The sequence below is a fragment of the Oncorhynchus mykiss genome, chromosome 8, assembly GCF_013265735.2.
Source record: "Oncorhynchus mykiss isolate Arlee chromosome 8, USDA_OmykA_1.1, whole genome shotgun sequence".
Taxonomy (NCBI): domain Eukaryota; kingdom Metazoa; phylum Chordata; class Actinopteri; order Salmoniformes; family Salmonidae; genus Oncorhynchus; species Oncorhynchus mykiss.
Genome location: NC_048572.1, coordinates 23,710,838 through 23,735,208, shown reverse-complemented (window position 1 = coordinate 23,735,208; position 24,371 = coordinate 23,710,838). Strand labels below are relative to the sequence as shown.

Genomic DNA, 24,371 nt, shown 5'->3' with positions numbered 1-24,371 from the left:
GGACAGAGGGGCGGCAGCAGCTTGGGACAGAGGGGCGATAGCAGCTCGGGACAGAGGGGCGGCAGCTGCTCGGGACAGAGGGGCGGCAGCTGCTCGGGACAGAGGGGCGGCAGCAGCTCGGGACAGAGGGGCAGCTGCTCGGGCGGCCCCTGGCTGACTGGCGGCACTGGCGGCCCCTGGCTTACTGGCGGCCCCTGGCTGACTGGCGGCACTGGCGGCCCCTGGCTGACTGGCGGCACTGGCGGCCCCTGGCTGACTGGCGGCCCCTGGCTGACTGGCGGCACTGGCGGCCCCTGGCTGACTGGCGGCACTGGCGGCCCCTGGCTGACTGGCGGCACTGGCGGCCCCTGGCTGACTGGCGGCACTGGCGGCCCTTGGCTGACTGGCGGCACTGGCGGCCCCTGGCTTACTGGCGGCCCCTGGCTGACTGGCGGCACTGGCGGCCCCTGGCTGACTGGCGGCACTGGCGGCCCCTGGCTGACTGGCGGCACTGGCGGCCCCTGGCTGACTGGCGGCACTGGCGGCCCCTGGCTGACTGGCGGCACTGGCGGCCCCTGGCTGACTGGCGGCACTGGCGGCCCCTGGCTGACTGGCGGCACTGGCGGCCCCTGGCTGACTGGCGGCACTGGCGGCCCCTGGCTGACTGGCGGCACTGGCGGCCCCTGGCTGACTGGCGGCACTGGCGGCCCCTGGCTGACTGGCGGCACTGGCGGCCCCTGGCTGACTGGCGGCACTGGCGGCCCCTGGCTGACTGGCGGCACTGGCGGCCCCTGGCTGACGGGCGGCACTGGCGGCCCCTGGCAGACGGGCGGCACTGGCGGCCCCTGGCAGACGGGCGGCACTGGCGGCTCCTGGCAGACGGGCGGCACTGGCGGCTCCTGGCAGACGGGCGGCACTGGCGGCTCCGGGCAGACGGGCGGCACTGGCGGCGCTGGGCAGACGGGCGGCACTGGCGGCGCTGGGCGGCACTGGCGGCGCTGGAGAGGAGGAAGGCTCTGGAAGCGCCGGACTGAGTAGCTCTTGTAGCGCCGAACAGGCGGGAGACTCCGGCAGCGCTGGACAGGAGGAAGGCTCTGGTAGCGCCGGAGAGGCGGGAGACTCCGGCAGCGCTGGAGAGGAGGGAGCCCCTGTAAGGATGGGCCGGAGAGACAGCCTGGTACGGGGAGCTGCCACCGGAGGGCTGGTGCGTGGAGGTGGTGATGGATAGACCGGGCCGTGCAGGCGCACTGGAGCTCTTGAGCACCGAGCCTGCCCAACCTTACCCGGTTGAATGGTCCCGGTCGCCCTGCCAGTGCGGCGAGGTGGAATAGCCCGCAGTGGGCTATGCAGGCGAACCGGGGACACCGTGCGCAAGGCTGGTGCCATGTAAGCCGGCCCAAGGAGACCAGATGCGTAGAGCCGGCTTCATGGCACTTGGCTCGATGCCCACTCTAGCCCGGCCGATACCCGGAGCTGGAATGTACCGCACCGGGCTGTGCACCCGCACTGGGGACACCGTGCGCTCCACAGCATAACACGGTGCCTGCCCGGTCTCCCCCCCCCCCCCAAGACATTTTTGGGGCTGACTCTCAGGCTTCCATCCACGACGCCACGCTGCCTCCTCATACCGGCGCCTCTCCGTTTTCGCCGCCTCCCGTTCTTCCTTGGGGCGGCGATATTCTCCTGGCTGAGCCCAGGGTCCTTTACCATCCAAATCTTCCTCCCATGTCCATTTCTCCAAATAGTGCAGCCTCTCCCACTGCTGCTGCTGCTGCTCCTGTTGCTGCTGCCTCTGTTGCTTCTCCTGCTGCTCCTGTTGCTGCTGCCTCTGTTGCTTCTCCTGCTGCTCCTCTTGCCGTTGCCCGTTACCACGCCGCTTGGTCCTGTTGGGGTGGGTGATTCTGTAATGACGTTCGTCTGTACGAGAGGCGGACCAAAGCGCAGCGTGGTTGTTTTGATTCATGTTTTTAATAAATAACTTCACATGAACAAACTAACAAAAACAAGAAATGTGAAAACGCAAAACAGTTCTATCCTGTGTCAACAAACACATTGACAGGAACAATCACCCACAAACACACAGTGACACCCAGGCTACCTAAGTATGATTCTCAATCAGAGACAACTAATGACACCTGCCTCTGCTCTGATTGAGAACCATACTAGGCCGAAACATAGAAATACCCAAATCATAGAAAAACAAACATAGACTGCCCACCCAACTCACGCCCTGACCATACTAACTACATACAAAACAAAGGAAATAGAGGTCAGAACGTGACAAACACACACCCCTTCCCTTTGTTTTTGAAACACACACATCTACACTCACACGCACACACACACACACGCGCGCGCGCGCACACGTCTTTTCCTAAATCATTTTTCTCTGAGACATGCATGATGATAGATCTAAAAGAAAGACTTTTAAAGAAAGACTCCTTTAAAACATTCAGGGGCCTCATATAAAACATCCTCGATGCTTTTATCATTGGGTTTGTGACAAGAGACGCATAGCACCCCGAGAATTGGCCTAGGAGACATAATTTTCTGTTTAATGTTCTGGGTTGTATTTTTAAAATCTTGTTTAGTGTTCTTGGGCCGTATGTCTTGATCTGGGATTTATTTATAATGCGTCTGCCGCAACAACAACCCTAAGGGCAATAAAATAGGGTGGGTGTGGGGTCACCCTCTTTTAAATGTTCAACACCCCCCCCCCCCCCCCCCCCCCAAGTTCAACCAGGACCCTACACATCAATCATCATGACAACTTCAAAGAAATAGATGCAATATAGATATAAAATAACACACCCTCTAACACGTGATACCAGGAACAGGATGTCCTGGCCGGATGCCCATATTTGGGCATGTACGCTCATCTGAACATAGAGTCATAAATCAAAATTTTGACTCGTGCCATCTACTTTATTCTCTCTTTTAAGTAATGTTGAAGGACATGTTTTAGGTTAGGCTTATAGCTGTCTGGGCAGTGATCTAAACCAAAACATCACTGCTTTTATTTTTAGGGTCTATACTTGACTTTTCTCTTTTTTATCCATTACATAACAGAGGTGCCAAGGTTGATGAGGTACTACACCATCACCACTGGCAATACTATGGATTCTCATATCCAGTTTATGAGACAACTTGGAGGAGGCTTCACTGAAGTGTTGTCACCAGCGCAGAGTGATGTCATCATGGCTTTCTGTCCCATCGTCTCTCGTGCTGGTACTGATATTGAGGCAGCACTGCAGCAGATTCCAGGTAGCCAATGCCCAAAGTATCCTCGAAAACTATATTACTGTCTCTTCTATCTGTTCTATTTCCATATCAGAGTTGATGTAGATTGAACATCAGTGAGCGCGAGAGTGGGGTGACCTGGGGAGTTCTGAGGTACCGGAACGCATGAAAAAAAAACACCTTTATAATAAAGCATTGCATGCATGTCCTCACATTTCCGTAGTGATATAGAGCAGTAGAGCAGAGGCACTTACAGAAGTTGCAGACATAGAGAACATTTTAGTAGCCTTGCATCCGAGAAAATGTTTGCCTTTTCTAAATGCATTTCATGCAATTCTACTTCATTTTACATGACTGGAGATTTTGGCAGAATATATTTTAATACCGCACAAATTATGGAAATGGCAGGCTACTTTGACACTGACAAACTGATAATCTGAGATCAATAAAAACAACCTTGTCTTGAATCCATCAATAGCCTAGGTTTATGTGTGTGGAGACTCATAATGCAGGCTACACTGTGAGGATGAAATTATAGTCCTAAAATTCCTTACTCACCCAATGATGTACAGTTTACTTACTGGAGATGGCCAATTCTTTCATTCCAAAAGCCTATCCTCTTTTGTAAAACAATATTTTGTTCTCCTACAGCAGACGGATAAGTCTTCTCTTTTCAGCAGGAACGATTTGCTTTACAACCTGTGTTTTCCCTCAATTGTATTTGAAATATTGCTAAAGGTCTGTTTTGTCTGCATGCTGTTTTTTCACTGGCAGATTTGCTGCGAGTTCCCGACTGTAGGCTATTCCTTGTTTTTGGGCTACAATCCACAGCTAGACTATTTTAAAGAAATGCTATTGATCCTCCATGGCTAAATTATAGGTCTTCTCATGGTGTAGTAGGCTATTCTGGATTATTTCATTTACAGTATTTCTGATTAGACAGCAGTAATTCTATAACTTTGTCAAATGTATTTAAATTCATCAGGGGTGCTGCAGTTCCTTCAGAACCCTTCGCGCGGCTATTGCACTATTAGGAAAGAAATTACAAAGTGCACCACTGGAGAGATGAGAGTTGTAGGCTCATGTGTATCAGAGCAGAGAGGGAGATAGATCATAGAAAGCGAATCTCATTATAGTTATGTGAGAGATACTGGCTCCCGAGAGATACTGGCTTCCACTCAGACGACACTGTACCTGACAGCAGCAGACTAGTGACCAGAGGTGATGTAATACTCACAGTGGACTGTCTCTTCCATGAGAGCCAGGGACTATTGGAGTGTCATCGCAATGAAGCAGCAGTCAAAGAGATTTTGAAGAAGCCCAGTATACATCCTAAGGTATTAATTCATCACCAACATTTTGAATTTCACTCTGCTAATTTTGTACTATGAGAGCTAAAGATAATGTTTTAATCTTTCTTTTACAGACTGAATCTGGATCTGTATGTATGGGTCTGCTCAGGGCATGGAAAAATATTGTAAATTACAAAATACATCAGAAATATACTGTATTATACCCTCTCAACCAACTTTCATATTGGATATTTTTTTTACAAGCAGGGTCTCTTTATTTTCATGATTTCTTCTTTTGTATTGTTGGTCAAAGTCCCATTCAGAGGTCTACCTGTTGCTAGTAATCTAGTAAATATACAGTACAACCTCCATACTATTCTGAGGGTTCTGAAGCCAATGTGTCTTTTTCCAATTGTTTTAATTTCCAGATGGTGTGTTCCAGGATCCTTGGTTGCATCAGGGCAGTCAGGTGTTGTAAGTCTATTATTATTAAAACAAAATTCTACAACATTACACTATTTTCAGTAACTTTTATACGGTGCATTCGGACAATTTTCAGACCCCATGACTTTTTCCAGATTTTGTTACAATACAGCCTTATTCTAAATTGGATTAAATCTTTTTTCCCCCTCCTCAATCAACACACAATACCCCATAATGACAAAGCAAAAACAGGTTAAACAAAAAAATGTAAATATCACATTTACATAAGTATTCAGACCCTTTACTCAGTATTTTGTTGAAGCACCTTTGGCAGCGATTATAGTCTTGAGTCTTCATGGGTATGATGCTACAAGTTTTTCTCTGCAGATCCTCTCAAGATCTGTCAGGTTGGATGGGGAGTGTCGCTGCACAGCTGTTTTCAGGTCCCTCCAGAGATGTTCGATTGGGGTCAAGTCCGGACTTTGGCTCGGCCACTCAAGCACATTCGGGGACTTGTCCCGAAGCCACTCGTGCGTTGTCTTGGCTGTGTGTTTAGGGTCATTGTCCTGATGGACGTTGAATGGACGTTGAACCTTCGCCCCAGTCTGAGGTCCTGGGTGCTCTGGAGCAGGTTTTAATCAAGGATCTCTCTGTACTTTGCGCAGTTCATCTTTCCCTCGATCCTGACTAGTCTCCCAGTCCCTGCCGCTGAAAAACATCCCCACATCATGCTGGTTCCAGGTTTCCTCCAGACGTGACGCTTAGCATTCAGGCCAAGCAGTTCAATCTTGGTTTCATCAGACCAGAGAATCTGTTTCTCATGGTCTGAGAGTCTTCACGTGCCTTTTGGCAAACTCCAAGGGGGCTGTCAAGTGCCTTTTATTGAAAAGTGGCTTCCGTCTGGCCACTCTACCATAAAGACCTGATTGGTGGAGTGTTGTGAAGATGGTTATGCTTCTGGAAGGTTCTCCCATCTCCACAGAGGAACTCTGGAGATCATCAGGTTCTTGATCACCTCCCTGGCCAAGGCAAATCTCCAACAATTACTCAGTTTAGCCAGGCGGCCAGCTCTAAGAATAGCCTTGGTGGTTCCAAACTTCTACCATTTAAAAATGATGGAGGCCACTGTTTTCTTGGGGACCTTCAATGCTGCAGACATTTGTTCGTACCCTTCCCCAGATCTGTGCCTTGACATAATTCTGTCTCTGAGCTCTACAGACAATTTCTTCAACCTCATGGCTTGCTTTTTGCTCTGTCATGGGCTGTCAACTGTGGGAACTTATATAGACAGGTGTGTGCCATTACAAATAATGTCCAATCATTTTTTTTTTATTTTATTTGTGTTATTTAACCTTTATTTAACCAGGTAGGCTAGTTGAGAAAAAGTTCTCATTTTCAACTGCGACCTGGCCAAGATAAAGCAAAGCAGTTCGACACACAACAACACAGTTACATATGGAATAAACAAACATACAATCAATAATACAGTAGAAAAATCTATATACAGCATGTGCAAATGAGGTAGGATAAGAGAGGTATAAGGCAATACATAGGCCATGGTGGCGAAGTAATTACAATATAGCAATTAAACACTGGAATGGTAGGGTGTGCAGAAGATGAATGTGCACATAGAGATACTGAGGTGCAAAGGAGCAAGATAAATAAATAAATTAATACAGTATGGGGATGAGGTAGATTGGATGGGCTATTTACAGATGAGCTATGTACAGGTCTAGTAATCTGTGAGCTGCTCTGACAGCTGGTGCTTAAAGCTAGTGGGGGAGGTAAGAGTCTCCAGCTTCAGAGATTTTTACAGTTCGTTCCAGTCATTGGCAGCAAAGAACTGGAAGGAGAGGCGGCCTAAGGAATAATTGGCTCCTTGTGGGGCTCCAGTGTTGAGGATCAGCGGGGTGGAGATGTTGTTTTCTACCCTCACCACCTGGGAGCTGCCCGTCAGGAAGTCCATGATCCAGTTGCACAGGGCGGGGTCGAGACGAGTTTGGAGGGTACTATGGTGTTAAATGCTGAGCTGTAATCATTGAACAGCATTCTTACATAGGTATTCCTCTTGGCCAGATGGGTTAGGGCAGTGTGATTGCGTCGTCTGTGGACCTAGTGGGGCGGTAAGCAAATTGGAGTCGGTCTAGGGTGTCAGGTAGGGTGGAGGTGATATGGTCCTTGACTAGTCTCTCAAAGCCCTTCATGATGACGGAAGTGAGTGCTACGGGGCGATAGTCATTTAGATCAGTTACCTTAGCTTTGTCTGGGAACAAGACATCGGTGTCCTCGACAGGGATTCTTTTCTTTTTGTAATCCGTGATTGACTGTAGACCCTGCCACATGCGTCTCGTGTCTGAGCCGTTGAATTGTGACTCTACTTTGTCTCTAAACTGACACTTTGCTTGTTTGATTGCCTTGCTGAGGGAATAGCTACACTGTTTGTATTCGGTCATGTTTCTGTTTGCCTTGCCATGATTGAAAGCAGTGGTTCGCGCTTTCAGTTTTGCGTGAACGCTGCCATCAATCCATGGTTTCTGGTTGGGGAAGGTTTTAATTGTCACCGTTGGTACAACATCGAAACAATCTTGAAACGTGGAATCTGACTGGTCAGACCAGCGTTGAACAGACCTGAGCACGGCCGTTTCCTGTTTTAGTTTCTGTCTATAGGCTGGGGGCAACATAATGGAGTCGTGATCAGATTTGCCAAAAGGAGGGCGAGGGAGGGCTTTGTATGCGTCGCGGGAAGTTAGAGGAGCAATGATCCAGAATGCTGCCTGCCCGGGTCGCGCATTCGATATGTTGTTAAAATTTAGAGAGCCTTGTTTTCAGATTATCTTTGTTAAAATTCTCACTCACCTAATTTATTTTACTAGGCAAGTCAGATAAGAACAAATTCTTATTTTCAATGATAGCCTAGGAACAGTGGGTTAATTGCCTGTTCAGGGGCAGAATGACAGATTTGTACCTTGTCAGCTCGGGGATTTGAACTTGCAACCTTTCGGTTACTAGTCCAACGCTCTAACCACTAGGCTACCCTGCCACACCTAAGGGCTCTGTTTACCTTGGCTCCCGTGCAGGCCCATCCGGATCCCTCTTTGGCGTTCACAGTGGAGGTGGAAGCGTCCAAGGCTGGGATAGGAGCCGTGCTCTCTCAGCGCTCGGGTACGCCACCGAAGCTCCACCCTTGTGCCTTCTTCTCGAGGAAGCTCAGCCAGGTGGAGCAAAACTATGACGTGGGGGACCGGGAGCTGTTGGCTGTCGTCAAGGCTTTGAAGGCATGGAGACATTGGCTTGAGGGGGGTAAAGGGCAGCATTCGGAATTTTGGATGAAAAGCGTGCTCAAATTAAACTGCCTGCTACTCAGGCCCATAAGCTAGGGTATGCAGATAATTAGTAGATTTGGATAGAAAACACTCTAAAGTTTACAAAACTGTTAAAATAATGTCTGTCAGTATAACAACTGATATGGCAGGCGAAAACCCGAGGACAATCCAACCAGGAAGTACTATTATTTTGAAAGGCTGTTTTTCCACTGAAAGCCTATCCACCATACAAAGACATAGGACTCAGTTCACACTCTATAGCTTCCTCTACATGTGACCCGTCTTTAGGCATTGTTTCAGGCTTTTACTTTGAAAAATGAGGGAGATACACCGCTTTCAATGAGAGGACAGTGGAAATTTCCAGACATGAACCAAGCGCGTGATCAGGAGTGTGCATTTCTTGTTTACCTTTTCCATTGAAGAAGCTTTTGTCCAGTTGAAATATTGATTATTTATGACAAAAACAACCTGAGGATTGATTTTAAACATCGTTTGACATGTTTCTACTATCTTTTATTGTACTTTTTTTGACTTTTTGTCTTGGTGTTATGAGCTCGCATTGTGCCTTTGGATTTCTGAACTAAACGCAGGTATTTGGACATAAAGATGAACTTTGTTGATCAAAACAAACATTTGTTGTCTAACATGGAGACCTGGGAGTGCCATCTGATGAAGATCATCAAAGGTTAGTGATTCATTTAATCGCTATTCCTGACTTTTTTGAGCCCTCTCCTTGGCTAGAAAATGGCTGTATGGTTTTCTGTGTCTAGGCGCTGACCTAACATAATCACAAAGTGTGCTTTCGCCGTAAAGCCTATTTGAAATCGGACACTGTGGTTGGATTTACAAGAAATGTATCTTTAAAATGGTGTATAATACTTGTATGTTCGAGGAATTTTAATTATGGGATTTCTGTTGTTTTGAATTTGGCGCACTACAATTTCACTGGCTGTTGTCGAGGTGGGACGCTAGCATCCCACTTGTATCAGACAGGTTAACCAGGATGTGGGTAGGTTTCTGCGGTCTTATTGCTAGGACCGGCCGGGGGAGTGGGCGGCGTTCGTGCCCTGGGCAGAGATGGCCCAGAACTTGTTTCGCCACTCCTCAACTAACCTCTCCCCCTTCCAGTGCGTACTGGGGTATCTGCCGGTTCTGGCTCCTTGGCATCAGAGTCAGAGACCGAGGCTCCTGCGGTGGAGATTCCAGCGTGCGGAGGAGACATGGGACGCCGCCCATGTCCACCTTCAGTGCGCCGTGCTGCGCCAGAAAGCCAGCACAGACCGTCACCCGAAACATGCCCCTCAGCCTGCCCTGCCGGAGGCGGGGTCCGGGGTTTGTGGGGCCATTTAAAGTCCTGAGGAGACTGAACGAGGTGTGTTTCAGGTAACAGCTCCCCCCGATTACCGTATTAACCCCTCGTTCCATGTGTCTCTCCTCAGGCCGGTGGTGGCTGGTTCGCTCCAGGAGTCTGAGGTGCGGGAGGTTCCTCCGCCTCCCTCTGGACATCGAGGAGGCCCCGGCGTACACCGTTTGCTCCATTCTGTTCCCCCCATGTCTGTGTGTGGAATTGTTTGTTGTAAGTGTATTGTACATTTCAGACTGGTGTGCGACGGGTTATTTCTACCCGTATTTTGCTGTTCTGGGTGCAGTTTGGGTTTTTGCAACATTAAACTGCTCCGGTTGTTACCCCTTTCTGCTCTCCTGCGCCTGACTTCCCTGCAGCCAGTTACGCACCGCTTACAAGGACTAACTTATTCCTTGCCACCCACTCTGAAACTAACTGCAACTCTTTGTTAGGTGTGGCAGTCATTTCAGTCGCTGTAGTAGCTGACATGTATAGAAACTCTGGCTTTACTCAAAGCCAGTGGCATGTCATTAGTAAAAATTAAAAAACGTAATGGGCCTAGACAGCTGCCATGGGGAAATCCTGATTTTACCTGGATTATGGTGGAAAGGCTTCCATTAAAGAACACCCTCTGTGTTCTGTTAGATAGGTAACTCTTTATCATAAATATAGCTGGGGGTGTAAAGCCATCACACATACGTTTTTTCAGCAGCAGACTATGAGCTCTATGACACTGCACTAGCTATATCCACCTGCCCACCGCTTAGTACTGCCTCTCAGGGACCTTGTTGCATTACTCTCTTTGCATTCTTCACGGTACTACTGGACTCTGACATTGCTTTTCAAAGTCTGATTAAGGAAATGTTTCAGTTGTACATGTCTACCTCAGTAACCTCATTGCTGCTATCCCTGAAATTCAGTTGCATGCATCTTTTCACTTTCAATTTGCCTTCATTGCACATTAAGACTTGTCATTTGTACTTTCAATTTGCCTTCATTGCACATTAAGACTTGTCATTTGTACTTGCCATTTGCCTTCATTGCACATTTGTACTTGCCATTTGCCTTCATTGCACATTTATACATCCCACTTAATAACATACATTGTATTTAATTGTTTCACTTGTACATTTTTTGCACTCTTTTATTTGCACTTCTGGTCAGATGCAAACTGCATTTCGTTGTAGTGTACTTGTTCCATGACAATAAAGTTTAATCTAATCTAATCTAATGATCAATAACGTCAAAAGCCGCACTGAAGTCTAACAAAACAAATGAACAATACTGGATGCGATTTCTGTCTGAATAATACTCATAGCGTTAGTGACAAGTTATCCCTTTTTCTTTTCTTTTTACTTTTACAACGATCGTTATAGATGCTTTTTAGGTTGTTTTGGAGGCTAATGGTTCACTATTGCATACCAATCTTTAACTAAATGCCAGTTGAAAAAACAGGTGATGCTGTAGTTTTAAAAGCCTGCTATAGTGTCTCTTGAATATGAAAGTGAAGCTGTTTCTGATAAAACCATCTCTCCTCCTCTTTTCCCTCAAGCTGTGAACTTTTCACTTTCCTCTGGGCATCAAAGAAGGGAGTCTGATTGTCTTTCAATAGTCATCATCCAAAGAAATTCACACACCATTATGGTTCAGTAAGTCAATTTTCCTCTTTACATTTAGCACGAACTTAGACATGATACAGTTAAAGGCAGATCTGATCTGTGTATCGTTTGTTCAATTGATATCTGTACTTAAACAACGAAGTCTTTTGAACAATAAGATCAGCTCTTTTTTAAATAAATTGTCAAAACTTCAGAATTGGTCTGCCTGTGTAAATGAAGTCATTATGTCTCAGATTAGTTGTTCTTAGGAGTGCACCTGTCTGAAAACTCAAGGAAGGATGAACAATGAGCAATGCATGAGTTATCGTAACACCACTATGATTTATGAATAAGTCAAATTGATGTGGTGTGTATAGGCTATTGGTGCATATTGGAAAATATGATGAGGTTTATGATACTAATTATATGGGTGTAAAATAGATGTGAGCAATCCACTTTCACTTTATGTTTTCTGTAGATCACATGGTCCAATAAATGCAAGAGGGGATGTGGGCGGGAGACTGCACAGCTTATCTCAGAGGGGTCTGTCATAGTCAGAATGAAAGTGAAAGATGACTTGAAATACTTATATTGTCTGCACACTGGTTGTTATGTTATACAGTAAGATATGTATTTTATTGTCTGTTACATGATGCATATTTCTTCCCTGTTTACTCCACTTACATGTCCAGAATGGAACGCAGAGGTAATTATTTTAACAGGACACAGACCTACCACTTATTTAAATAATGTTTAAGGTCAGATCTTAGGTTAGGCTTATAGCTGTCTGGGCAGTGATCTAAACCAAAACATTGCTACTTTTAGTTTTAGAGTCTGTACTTGACTTTTCTTTTTTTGTCCATTATTAAACAGAGGTGCCAAGGTTGATGAGGTACTACACCATCACCATTGGCAAGACTATGAGTTCTCATAATCAGTTTATGAGACAACTTGGAGGAGGATTCACTGAAGTGCTGTCACCAGAGCAGAGTGATATCATCATGGCTTTCTGTCCCATCGTCTCTCGTGCTGGTACTGATATTGAGGTAGCACTGCCGCAGATTCCAGGTAGCCAAACCCCAAAGTATCCTCTAAAACTATATTACTGTCTCTTCTATCTCCATATCAGAGTTGATCTAGATAGAACATGTATCAAGTGGCTAATGACATGAATAAATGCTTTGTCCCTCATTCTTTTGACAGAGGGTAAAGACGTCATTCTGGTAGTCCTGCATCACTATTTTAACCCAGAGTGCGCTGTACCTGACAGCAGCAGACTAGTGACCAGAAGTGATGTAATACTCACAGTGGACTGTCTGTTCCATGAGAGTAAGGGAGGACTACTGAACTGTCCTCGCAACAAAGCAGCAGTTGGTAAAATTCGGAACCGGCTGAACATGAAGCCAAAGGTAGTTCACCCATGTTCTATGTGTATATCTGTCATTCAGTCATGATCATTCATGAATTGGACACACAAACCAGACTCAGCTGGTTAGCAAAAACTATGTACTATGTACTATGCAAAAGCAGACATTTTAACTGAAGCATTTTATTAGACAGGGTCCAAGAGTGTAAATAATGTTTTAAATTAAATTTGAGTATTTGTTATTTTTTATCAAATTATACTGAACTTCTTTATTCAATACATTTAAATATTGTATTCATAGGTGATAGATGCCATCGTGGACATCCCTGATCACAGAAACAGGCCAGTATGTATATTTTCATTTTAGGAGCTGCCACTTAACTCAACAGTTTTATACCACTGTATGATGTCATATTTTAGTCTGATGCATCTTTTCATTTTATTTCATGTAGTTTATAGAGATCCATTTTTTTTTGTAATTTGTAAGCTCTCTGTCGCAGCACACATTTATTGGAGGTAAGTACTAGCTACAAATCATATATTAATATGATATATACATTATGTATAATATTTACATTTAATAGGGCATTTTTCATGCAGATTCATTCAATCCAACCACACCTCCACAAGACCTATTCGATGTTATGTGTATCAACAGGAGATTTTACTTGCAGATCCGGTTCATCCATAATTCAACTATAACCCCACCTCCACAAGACTATATTCGATAGTATAGAACGTATCAAAAATAGGACATTTTTACTTGCAGATTCGGTTCATCTATAACCACACCTCCACAAGACCTTACTTGCAGATTCGGTTCATCTATAACCACACCTCCACAAGACCTTACTTGCAGATTCGGTTCATCTATAACCACACCTCCACAAGACCTTACTTGCAGATTCGGTTCATCTATAACCACACCTCCACAAGACCTTACTTGCAGATTCGGTTCATCTATAATTCATTCATTCGTATGAAATTCTCATTGAATTTCCAACATCCATAATTGTGTCCATTACGTGTTAAAACACAGCCACTATTTAACGTCACCTCTATACACAACCCAATACATATATAATTAGGACAGTTTTCTATGCAGATTTCAGAACAAATAGGGTCCCTGGAGGAATTTAACACATTGGTCAATCACAATTCACACATTCCTATTAAAATAACTGAGTATAGGCCCATTAATAAGAATATATATATATATATTTTTTTTTACGAAACAAGATATCTTTAATCAATGTCTTAGGTTCTTATGTAAAAAATTTGGGCACCGATTCATACTCACGCCCAGTACTTTCTGATCAAAATTTGGTTTAGGCTATAATACAATATGCAGATTTCGATATAACGGGCTCTGCTCACCTTTATATAGAGCGCTCCGATCAGATTTCCTGAGGCAAGATGAATGGCTGGGGAAGTCACTCTTCTGTCTGATTTTTTAGCCGTGATCAGTCTCGTCCTCTCACACTAACTTATAATAGATCGAATTCAAGAACAACCATCCTCTGCTACCAATTCTGTTAGTGTTCAAATACTGGAGAGTTGAGACCAAATCACGGACGCTGGACAGAGTGGATTTCAGTTGTAACGAAAGACAGTTTTAATGAGTCAGAGATATCTTGTCCCGCAGTTTTACGTGCACGGACCTAGTTCACATAACTCGGCAAGGAGCCAGGTGAAAAAGAGGCCTATACAATGGTTACATACATTTTTATACATAGAATAAAGTAGGTGGAGTCTTGTCGTTTCGGTCTTCTTGACTGGTCGGAGGGTTGGAGGCGGGCCTTGCTCTAGCCAGAGCGGGCCCCATTGGTGCACAGCAAAAGTGCTTTGCTCTTGGGACCGGCCAGTTAGAGGGAGATGAGATGTGTGTTTATATAAGGAAGAGGGGGTCAGTCTTATGGCTGGGTGTATGTGTTCTTACGACGGAATGTCTTTGTTTATATGAGCTATGTGTATGAATATTTATATAACACATTCCCTTGTCATTTAAGAAAACTGCTTTTGGGGGATCAGTGTTGATGCCTGTAAGAAAAACAGACTGTTAACAGATGGAAGCAGTGTTTGACCGCATCCACCACTTTCTCATTTCAAGTGCCTTTACAAGCAGGGTCTATCTTTATTTTCATGATTTCTTCTTTTGTATTGTTGGTCAAAGTCCTATTCAGAGGTCTACATGTTGCTAATAATGTAGTACATATACAGTACAACCTCCATACTATTCTGAAGGTTTTGAAGCCAATGTGTCTTTTTCCAATTGTTTTAATTTCCAGATGGTGTGTTCCAGTGTCCTTGATTGCATCAGGGCAGACAGGAGTTGTAAGTCCATCATTAATTAAAACTAAATTCTACAACATTACACTATTTACAGTTGCTTATATACATGTTATATTCATAACTAATAACTATATAATCCATATATGTAGTTGTTGGTAATTATGACATGTTTTTATAGAGGTTATATTGTTTGCATTTCAGAATCATTGACTGTTGTGATAATTGTACTTTACTGTGGCTAACTGACATACAGCTTTTAATGTTTTCTACTCTCTTACAGGTTGCCAGAGATCACCATTTGCATGTGTTGTTGGGCTCATTATGTTTCTTGTTTTTTTGTGTTTGGTGGTATTTTTGATTGTTTCTTTCTGGAAACAATGAGGTTTATCATAATAACCTAATGGAAATAGAGCAAGTAGGTCTAAACATCAACAGATGAATAAACCATATACATTACACAGACAACACAGATAAACTGACTTAATTATACATTAAAAATAAAGAATAAAGCCTAATAAAGCACCTACTCTACCTACCTCTATCTATCTATTAGGATAGTATAGTAGTTTAAGATGGCATGATGCTCATGTAATATTGTAGGACTACTCTGATAGTATATTCTGTTGTCACTTTGTTCTGCTTTGACTGCCCTTCTTTTAAATATTAAAGTCATTTAATTTCAGTTGCTTTATGAGTGTGTGATTGATGAAGCACAAATAGTCATCATTACGCTTTGACATTAAGAACATGAACCTGTATTGGGGTAGGAGTGATGCTGCTTTGTTAACCAAGTGGGAAGGTGGTATTTACCAGTTGTGTAGTCGTAAAAATACCAGTTTGCACTGGTTGAGAAACGCTGATTGACTAATGGCCAACAAGTTGTGTCAACCATGAACTAAAACTACCGCTATGCATAGCCGCAGGAAGTAGGGGTCCTGGGGGTGCTACTCCTGAAATATCAGAATGAAAATATATGAGGGGGTGTGGTATATGGCCAATATACCACGGCTAAGGGCTGTTCTTACACATGATGCAACACAGAGTGCCTGGACAAAGCCCAGAGGTGCCTTATAGTTATTATAAACTGGTTACCAACGTAATTAGAGCAGTAAAAATAAATGTTTTGTCATACCAGTGGTATATGGCCTGATATACCACGGCTGTCTGACAATCAGCATTCAGGGCTCGAACCACCCCATTTATAATCTTTGTTTAAATGTGGGCTTCCTGTATACAAAAGTCATTTTCTTTATTTGTTGTTATTGTTTAGGTAATGAAACGATGCATAGCCAACAATGTGCCCTGACCTTAGAGAGCCTTTTATTCTCTAATTTGGTTAGGTCGGGGTGTGACTAGGGTGGGTACTCTAGGTTCTTGAATTTCTATATTGGCCTGGTATGGTTCCCAATTAGAGGCAGCTGTCTATCATTGTCTCTGATTGGGGATAATATTTAGGCAGCCTTTTCCCACTGGGATTTTGTGGAATCTTGTTTTTGTGTTGATGCCTGTGAGCGGAACAGAACGTCACGTTTCGTTGCTCTTTATTATTTTTGTGAGTTTCAATTAATTAACATGTGGAACTCTACGTACGCTGTGCCTTTGTCCGTTAATTCATTAGACGATCTCCAGAGGGTAGTGAGGTCTGCACAACGCATCACCGGGGGCAAACTATCTGCCCTCCAGGACACCTACACCACCCAATGTCACAGGAAGGCCATAAAGATCATCAAGGACAACAACCAACCCGAGCCACTGCCTGTTCCCCCCACTAACATCCAGAAGGCGAGGTCAGTACAGGTGGATCAAAGCAGGGACCGAGAGACTGAAAAACAGTTTCTATCTCAAGGCCATCAGACTGTTAAACAGCCACCCCTAACATTGAGTGGCTGCTGCTAACACACTGACTCAACTCCAGCCACTTTAATAATGGAAATTGAGGTAAAAACATATCACTAGCCACTTTAAACAATGCTACTTAATATAATGTTTACATACCCTACATTACTCATCTCATATGTATATGTACAGTGCATTGCAAAAGTATTCGGCCCCCTTGAACTTTGCGACCTTTTGCCACATTTCAGGCTTCAAACAAAGATATAAAACTGTATTTTTTTGTGAAGAATCAACAATAAGTGGGACACAATCATGAAATGGAACGACATTTATTGGATATTTCAAACTTTTTTAACAAATCAAAAACTGAAAAATTGGGCGTGCAAAATTATTCAGCCCCTTTACTTTCAGTGCAGCAAACTCTCTCCAGAAGTTCAGTGAGGATCTCTGAATGATCCAATGTTGACCTAAATGACTAATGATGATAAATACAATCCACCTGTGTGTAATCAAGTCTCCGTATAAATGCACCTGCACTGTGATAGTCTCAGAGGTCCGTTAAAAGCGCAGAGAGCATCATGAAGAACAAGGAACACACCAGGCAGGTCCGAGATACTGTTGTGAAGAAGTTTAAAGCCGGATTTGGATACAAAATGATTTCCCAAGCTTTAAACATCCCAAGGAGCACTGTGCAAGCGATAATATTGAAATGGAAGGAGTATCAGACCACTGCAAATCTACCAAGACCTGGCCGTCCCTCTAAACTTTCAGCTCATACAAGGAGAAGACTGATCAGAGATGCAGCCAAGAGGCCCATGATCACTCTGGATGAACTGCAGAGATCTACAGCTGAGGTGGGAGACTCTGTCCATAGGACAACAATCAGTCGTATATTGCACAAATCTGGCCTTTATGGAAGAGTGGCAAGAAGAAAGCCATTTCTTAAAGATGTTCATAAAAAGTGTTGTTTTAAGTTTGCCACAAGCCACCTGGGAGACACACCAAACATGTGGAAGAAGGTGCTCTGGTCAGATGAAAACAAAATTGGCAACAATGCAAAACGTTATGTTTGGCGTAAAAGCAACACAGCTGAACACACCATCCCCACTGTCAAACATGGTGGTGGCAGCATCATGGTTTGGGCCTGCTTTTCTTCAGCAGGGACAGGGAAGATGGTTAAAATTGATGGGAAGATGGATGGAGCCAAATACAGGACCATTCTGGAAGAAAACCTGATGGAGTCTGCAAAAGACCTGAGACTGGGACGGAGATTTGTCTTCCAACAAGACAATGATCCAAAACATAAAGCAAAATCTACAATGGAATGGTTCAAAAATAAACATATCCAGGTGTTAGAATGGCCAAGTCAAAGTCCAGACCTGAATCCAATCGAGAATCTGTGGAAAGAACTGAAAACTGCTGTTCATAAATGCTCTCCATCCAACCTCACTGAGCTCGAGCTGTTTTGCAAGGAGGAATGGGAAAAAATGTCAGTCTCTCGATGTGCAAAACTGATAGAGACATACCCCAAGCGACTTACAGCTGTAATCGCAGCAAAAAGTGGCGCTACAAAGTATGGGAAAGGGGGCTGAATAATTTTGCACGCCCAATTTTTCAGCTTTTGATTTGTTAAAAAAGTTTGAAATATCCAATAAATGTCGTTCCACTTCATGATTGTGTCCCACTTGTTGTTGATTCTTCACAAAAAATACAGTGTTATATCTTTATGTTTGAAGCCTGAAATGTGGCAAAAGGTCGCAAAGTTCAAGGGGGCCGAATACTTTCGCAAGGCACTGTATATATATATATATATATATATATATATATATATATATACACACACATTTACAAAATAACATGGGTAACTATTTACACACTTTCAATATTTGGAAGACCCTCAGTCCTCTATCAAATCAAATCAATTTATATAGCCCCAGCCTAAAACCCCAAACAGCAAGCAATGCAGGTGTAGAAGCACGGTGGCTAGGAAAAACTCCCTAGAAAGGAAAAATCTAGGAAGAAACCTAGAGAGGAACCAGGCTATGATCGGTGGCCAGTCCTCTTCTGGTTGTGCCGGGTGGAGATCACAGTGGTTGTAGAGGGTGCAACAGGACAGCACCTCAAGACTAAAAATGAACAGTTTAGGGTTCCAAAGCCGCAGACAGAACAGTTGAAACTGGAACAGCAGCAAGGCCGGGTGGACTGGGGACAGCAAGGAGTCATCATGGCAGGTAGAAGCATGGTCCAAGAGCTCAGGTCCTCCGAGAGAAAGGAGAGAAAGAGAGAGCAGACTTAAATTCACACAAGACATCGAATAAGACAGGAAAAGTACTCCAGATATAACATACTGACCCTAGCCCCCACCCACTACATTAGAGGGAGCATCAAGGACTTTGCTGGCTACAGCACCAAGCCCTGTTCCTTCTGATCCCGGCACAAGTGTTCATTTGCACAAATATATTTGTGCAGGCATGGATGTGCCTAAGGGCCAAAAGTATATATATACACACACACACAGAGACATAGGCTATGGTCGTTCTCATACAAACAAACAGACCCTCACTCACAATGACTAGCTAATGTGTACTTTACCCATTTCATTACATCTTTATATATTGCAAATAAAATGTAAAAACAATCACAAATAATATTTTATATTAATTTAATTTCAAACAACGGCATTAGCATGAGAGCAACTTACCAGTCCAAAACAATGTCCTCTCCCGTTCAAAAAATATGCCTCAGTTTCAGTCTTCAAAATTGAGTCTTTAAAAAAGCAGATCTGTCTCACTTTCACGATGAATTTCCTCTAGAATTGTTTCTACATTCGTATATCTAGTCTTAGAATTAGCGTTCCTTGACTTATTCGCCATGATGTTGGATAAAAAAACAGCTGAAGATGCAAGTCACCGAAATACTGCGTGCGTAATAAGCTTTGCTCCTTCGAGGTAGAATTGTCAATGGCGAAAGAACGGTCCTTACGCCAGCGTTCAATGGAAAGGTTTGTCTTACAACAAAGAATCATGGGATATTACCGTTTACCTATGCTCATTGGCTATCTACCCAGCTAGATTTCAAGACGATCAGTGGTAATTGGGTTAAAAGACAGTCAATCAACGAGACAGTGGTCATATAATTGGTGCACAATGGGCTCGTCGCTTGTTGTCTTCCAATTGTTTTTTCCGGGTCAATACGTCCCGCAAAATGACCCATCAGGTTTGGTTGTGTTACAAACAAACAGTTGATTGCAAGGAAACCAAACATGACTGGATAAAGTCAGGGTTAAGTCTGTCTATTTTACGTTGGATGTTACGTCGAAAGTTGAATGAGAGCCGAAATTCAACGAGATAAGCGTTCACAAAATGTTTTGTGTTAGGCTATAAAAAATGGATTTAACCGAACAAAAGACCATTCATTGTGTAACAATGAGCCTTGGGATTGCAACCAGAGCAAGATCTTCAAAGGTAAACAATTTATTTATATGCAATCTGTGATTTCGTTACGCAAGTGCTGGCTGAATAAGTAGTTTGATATGGGGGTCTGTGCTCAGATAATCGCAGCGTATTCTTTCGCAAAATTCATTTTTTAAATCTGACAACGCAGTTGGATTAGCAAGATTCTAGGCTTTCAAACCATGTGAGACACTTGTATTTTCATGAATGTTTAATATGACTATTTATGTATTTATCACCTATGTTGTCGAATTTAATACCGCTAACGGGTTCAGTGCGCAGAGAGGTTAATGAAAACCATCTAGCCTCTACAGCAGAGCACTTTCGACACACCCACTCCTTTCCACACGCCCAGTACTATCCTTTCGACACACCCACTCCTTTCCACACGCCCAGTACTATCCTTTCGACACACCCACTCCTTTCCACACGCCCAGTACTATCCTTTCGACTCACCCACTCCTTCCCATTTCGACTCATCCACTGCTTTCAGTTCAACACACCCACTCCTTTCCACATACCCACTGCTTTCCTTTTGGACACACCCACTTGCCCATACTCCGATCGCCATATTGAGCTGCAGATTCCCCTTTCTTGTTCTGAGATCACTCACTCTAGACTAATGAAATAAACGTCATTAGGCTACCACCATAGAGATACTGTAATCAACAGCTACCACCTCTTCACTCCCTCCTCACACACCCTGTATGTTTAATTTTATCTTGTAATCAAACAGATCAACTGGCAAGAACAGCTACAAGGTATGTCATGTTTACTTTTAAAAAATGCATTGCAACTTAAACAATTAACATTAGGATGTTGTAATCAAACCAACTTTGCACTTGTTGTTGTTGAGTGTATGTCAAGGGAAATGTAAAATGTTACGCTGTTATTTATGCATTGCGATACTCCTCTACAGAGAGGAGTGTCGCAATACACTTGGGATATGTGAGGTGAAAGGCGTGAGATACATCACCATGACACCATGAGATATATCACGCTGGCATAGATGTCCTCTTTTGGGAAGGTCACCACAGGCATGGTTCCAATGGCCAGTACGCAGTTGGTTTCGCAGAGAATCGCGACAGGGCTGAAGAGTGGTCTCGCCTGAAGAAAGGTGTTGGAGTCTTCTGCAGACCGACACAAACACAAAGAGAAAAACAAATATGACCACAAAGACAATTCACACTCTTTGTATGTTATGGTTAAGTAATGAAAATTCTAATACATGCACACATTTCTTACCTCAAGGATGTGAAGCATAGCCTCACTTGCATGTCCTAACTTATTCAGTGGAGCCACAGGTGATGGGAATATATCTGGTAAAGCCTTCATCATAGCGTTTGAGTGCTTCAATACAATGGGATTTTCTGGATTTTTAAGAAGAAATATCTTATTAGACAAAAAAACAAGCATATATTGCCTTTATTTAAGATATTTAATCTTACTTAGATTTCAATTTTTGCAGTGGAAGCCTGAATTATTCTAAGACAAATCAACATTTCAGATAATTAATATAGTACTGAAAGCCTAAGCTATAGCTAGCTAGCACTGCAGTGCATAAAATGTTATGAGTAGTTGCCTCAAAGAGAGAAAATGACAATAGTTGAACAGTTTTGAACAAATTCATTTCTTCCAAAATTAAGGAGAATAGAGAGCGAGATAAATTTGGTTGTATTTTTTTTAACTTTCATTTTCACTTAGCTAGCGAATGGAGCTAGGTTAGCCTAGGGCTATTGTGGTGACCATATTACCGCCACACAATCAGTCATTTTTCACCACACCAGCAGTCATGAGTCATGACCACAGTAAAATTCCACGTGACCATTGAGTCATGGTAATCTCCTTTTATGCACTCTGGACATGTCTTTGTAGGAACCAACTTGCTAACAACCATCAGGTCGCTAATGGCCTGGTACTCAGGGCTATATTGTCCCTCAACCACTCTGACAGCAACGCAAATACATTGAAAATCACATACAAAACTTATCATCAAAACAGTAGGACTATCGTACTTTTAAAACTCACCTCACTATGATGATCCATTTGAAGAAAGAACTTCAACAGTAGGTTGAAACATTGTAAAACATGTTTCCCCCCCCAAAAAAATGTTGAATTCAAATTATGATTGTGCCATTATACAATACATAGTCTACCACATATTGTACATGGCACAAAAACACAAAACAAAATTGATTTAAGATGTCTTTGGTACATAATTGGTCTAGCCTATACTCAAAAATTAAACAATTTGAGTAATCACCATTGAGTGTGGACTGTATTGTTAGGAATACTGGATGGGCTGGTTACCTTATGATACACTCCAAAATGTATATCCATGAGTCTGGGAGAGAAAGTTTAGGCCTAGGCAATGCTGTTGGTTCATTGATTGTGCATGGCGGATTACAGTTATCCTACAATTAGTGAATTTGTATTTGATTTTGAATATCCTAGTAATAGGGAATCTTTTTTATATTTTCATAATTAATTGATGACACATTAGCTATACAAAATATTTCCCCACCATGCATTTCCTCCTCTCTCTCCTTTATTCATTTCTTGAGCGTGCAGATGGGCTGTCAACAATTTAGTGAAATAGTGTTGTGTTGCTATTGATTATTCCAAACATATTTCACTTGATTTCCCAAATTAAGCACTGGGCTTCAGGAACAGGGTTGGAGAGCCCATGGCATACAGAGTTTGGGCGGTATATCACGTCACGCAGTGAGAGCATGCTCCTAAAACAGTGATTGATGCGTGGCGTGAAATAAGTCTTCTTATATTTATTTCTCAGCTGCTTAAATTAAGCACATGATCTGTTATAAAACCGAAGTAGCCTACAAAACGGACCTGCGGGAAAGCGCACAGCCTCCATTCAATGGGCTATTTGAGTGTATACTGATAGCACACTTGATGAGAGATACACACTTGATGAGAGAACAGCTGTGCAGCCTAAGGCAAGGAACAGAGCGCAAGGTTTTTTTTCTACTTTCTCAAATCCTCAATGGCCTATATTCGCATCATGCAGCCAATATATGTTTTGATTTCTAAGACATTCTAATGTTTGTATCGTTCAAAACTAAAGTTGCCAAATAAATCTAACATATAGGACCTGCTTCAAATTACAATTTTTCGCTCAACTTCGCCACTGCATATGCGCACCTGCTCTGTAATGGGAAAAGTATCCTTTCTATTTTATTCAGCTAAATTTAATTATGTTCTTCTTACTATAAAATCTGATACAATTAAATAATGACATGGGACTTCTAAGCATATCTTTTCAGCTAAATGAACAAGTCCACAGCCTATGGCATGGAGCATAACCAGATAACATAGGCCTAATGTCAGAGTCGAGTGTATAGGTGGCAGGGAAGTCAGGCGCAGGAGAGTCAAACGGAGTGTAAATGGAGTCTTTTAATATAAGTCCACTTAACATGCTCCAAACACTAAATACGTACATACATACATACATACATAAACGAACATGGGTATGAGGACCCGTCGCGCACCTATACACCATAAAACAACACTTGACATAAAACAATCTCTGACAAAGACATGAGGGGAAACAGAGGGTTAAATACACAACATGTAATGAATGGGATTGAAAACAGGTGTGTGGGAAGACAAGACAAAACCAATGTAAAATGAAAAATGGGATCAATGATGGGCTAGAAGGCCGGGTGACGTCGACCACCGAGCACCGCCCGAACAAGGAGAGGCAACGACTGACAGAAGTCGTGACACCTAAAGTAGGCCAACTCATATTCTGTTCTTCTGAAATACATTATCTTCATTTCTAGAGATGCTAAACCTGTTTATGTTAATTCATGTTCAATTACCATGAGACCAGCAATCGTTTGCATGACAATAACTGGCTGACAAAATTGAATGACCACCACAGCCCTAGTTTAGCTGTCACGTTGGTATAAAGGGAGCAGGAGACAGGCGCAGGAATGCGTAATAGGGTTTTTATTGACCCAAATTACAGCGTGCCATGTCTCCCGCGTGCCATGTAAACTCACACGACCAAAGGACATTGGAACAATAATCGACCTCGCAATGAAGAAGCAAAGGGCACGTTATTACAAACACAATCAGTGAGGAATTGGAACCAGGTGTGCGTAATGACTAGAGGTTGACCGAGTAATCAGCATGGCCGATTAATTTGGGCTGATTTCAAGTTTTCATAACAATTTTTGGATGCCGATTATGGCCGATTACA

General features: G+C 43.2%; 1 protein-coding gene across 6 annotated transcripts in view; it reads left to right on the top strand.

Annotated features, from left to right (window-relative positions):
- The first annotated feature begins 3,052 nt into the window (after positions 1–3,052).
- LOC110529645 overlaps positions 3,053–24,371 on the top strand; it is a 37,696-nt gene continuing 16,377 nt past the window's right edge. Inside the window, exons 1-8 of one of the 6 annotated variants that reach the window (XM_036985081.1) lie at positions 10,976–11,251; positions 11,893–11,906; positions 12,074–12,268; positions 12,404–12,609; positions 12,868–12,912; positions 13,054–13,082; positions 14,855–14,900; positions 15,139–15,593. In XM_036985081.1, the coding sequence (XP_036840976.1) occupies positions 11,244–11,251; positions 11,893–11,906; positions 12,074–12,268; positions 12,404–12,609; positions 12,868–12,912; positions 13,054–13,082; positions 14,855–14,900; positions 15,139–15,216 (621 nt within the window). In that variant the 5' untranslated portion in view covers positions 10,976–11,243 and the 3' untranslated portion in view covers positions 15,217–15,593. Of the gene's footprint in view, positions 3,244–10,975; positions 11,252–11,886; positions 11,907–12,071; positions 12,269–12,403; positions 12,610–12,867; positions 12,913–13,053; positions 13,083–14,854; positions 14,901–15,138; positions 15,600–24,371 lie in introns of those variants that run through there. The other 5 variants (XM_036985079.1, XM_036985082.1, XM_036985080.1 and 2 more) reach the window with 5 other exon arrangements.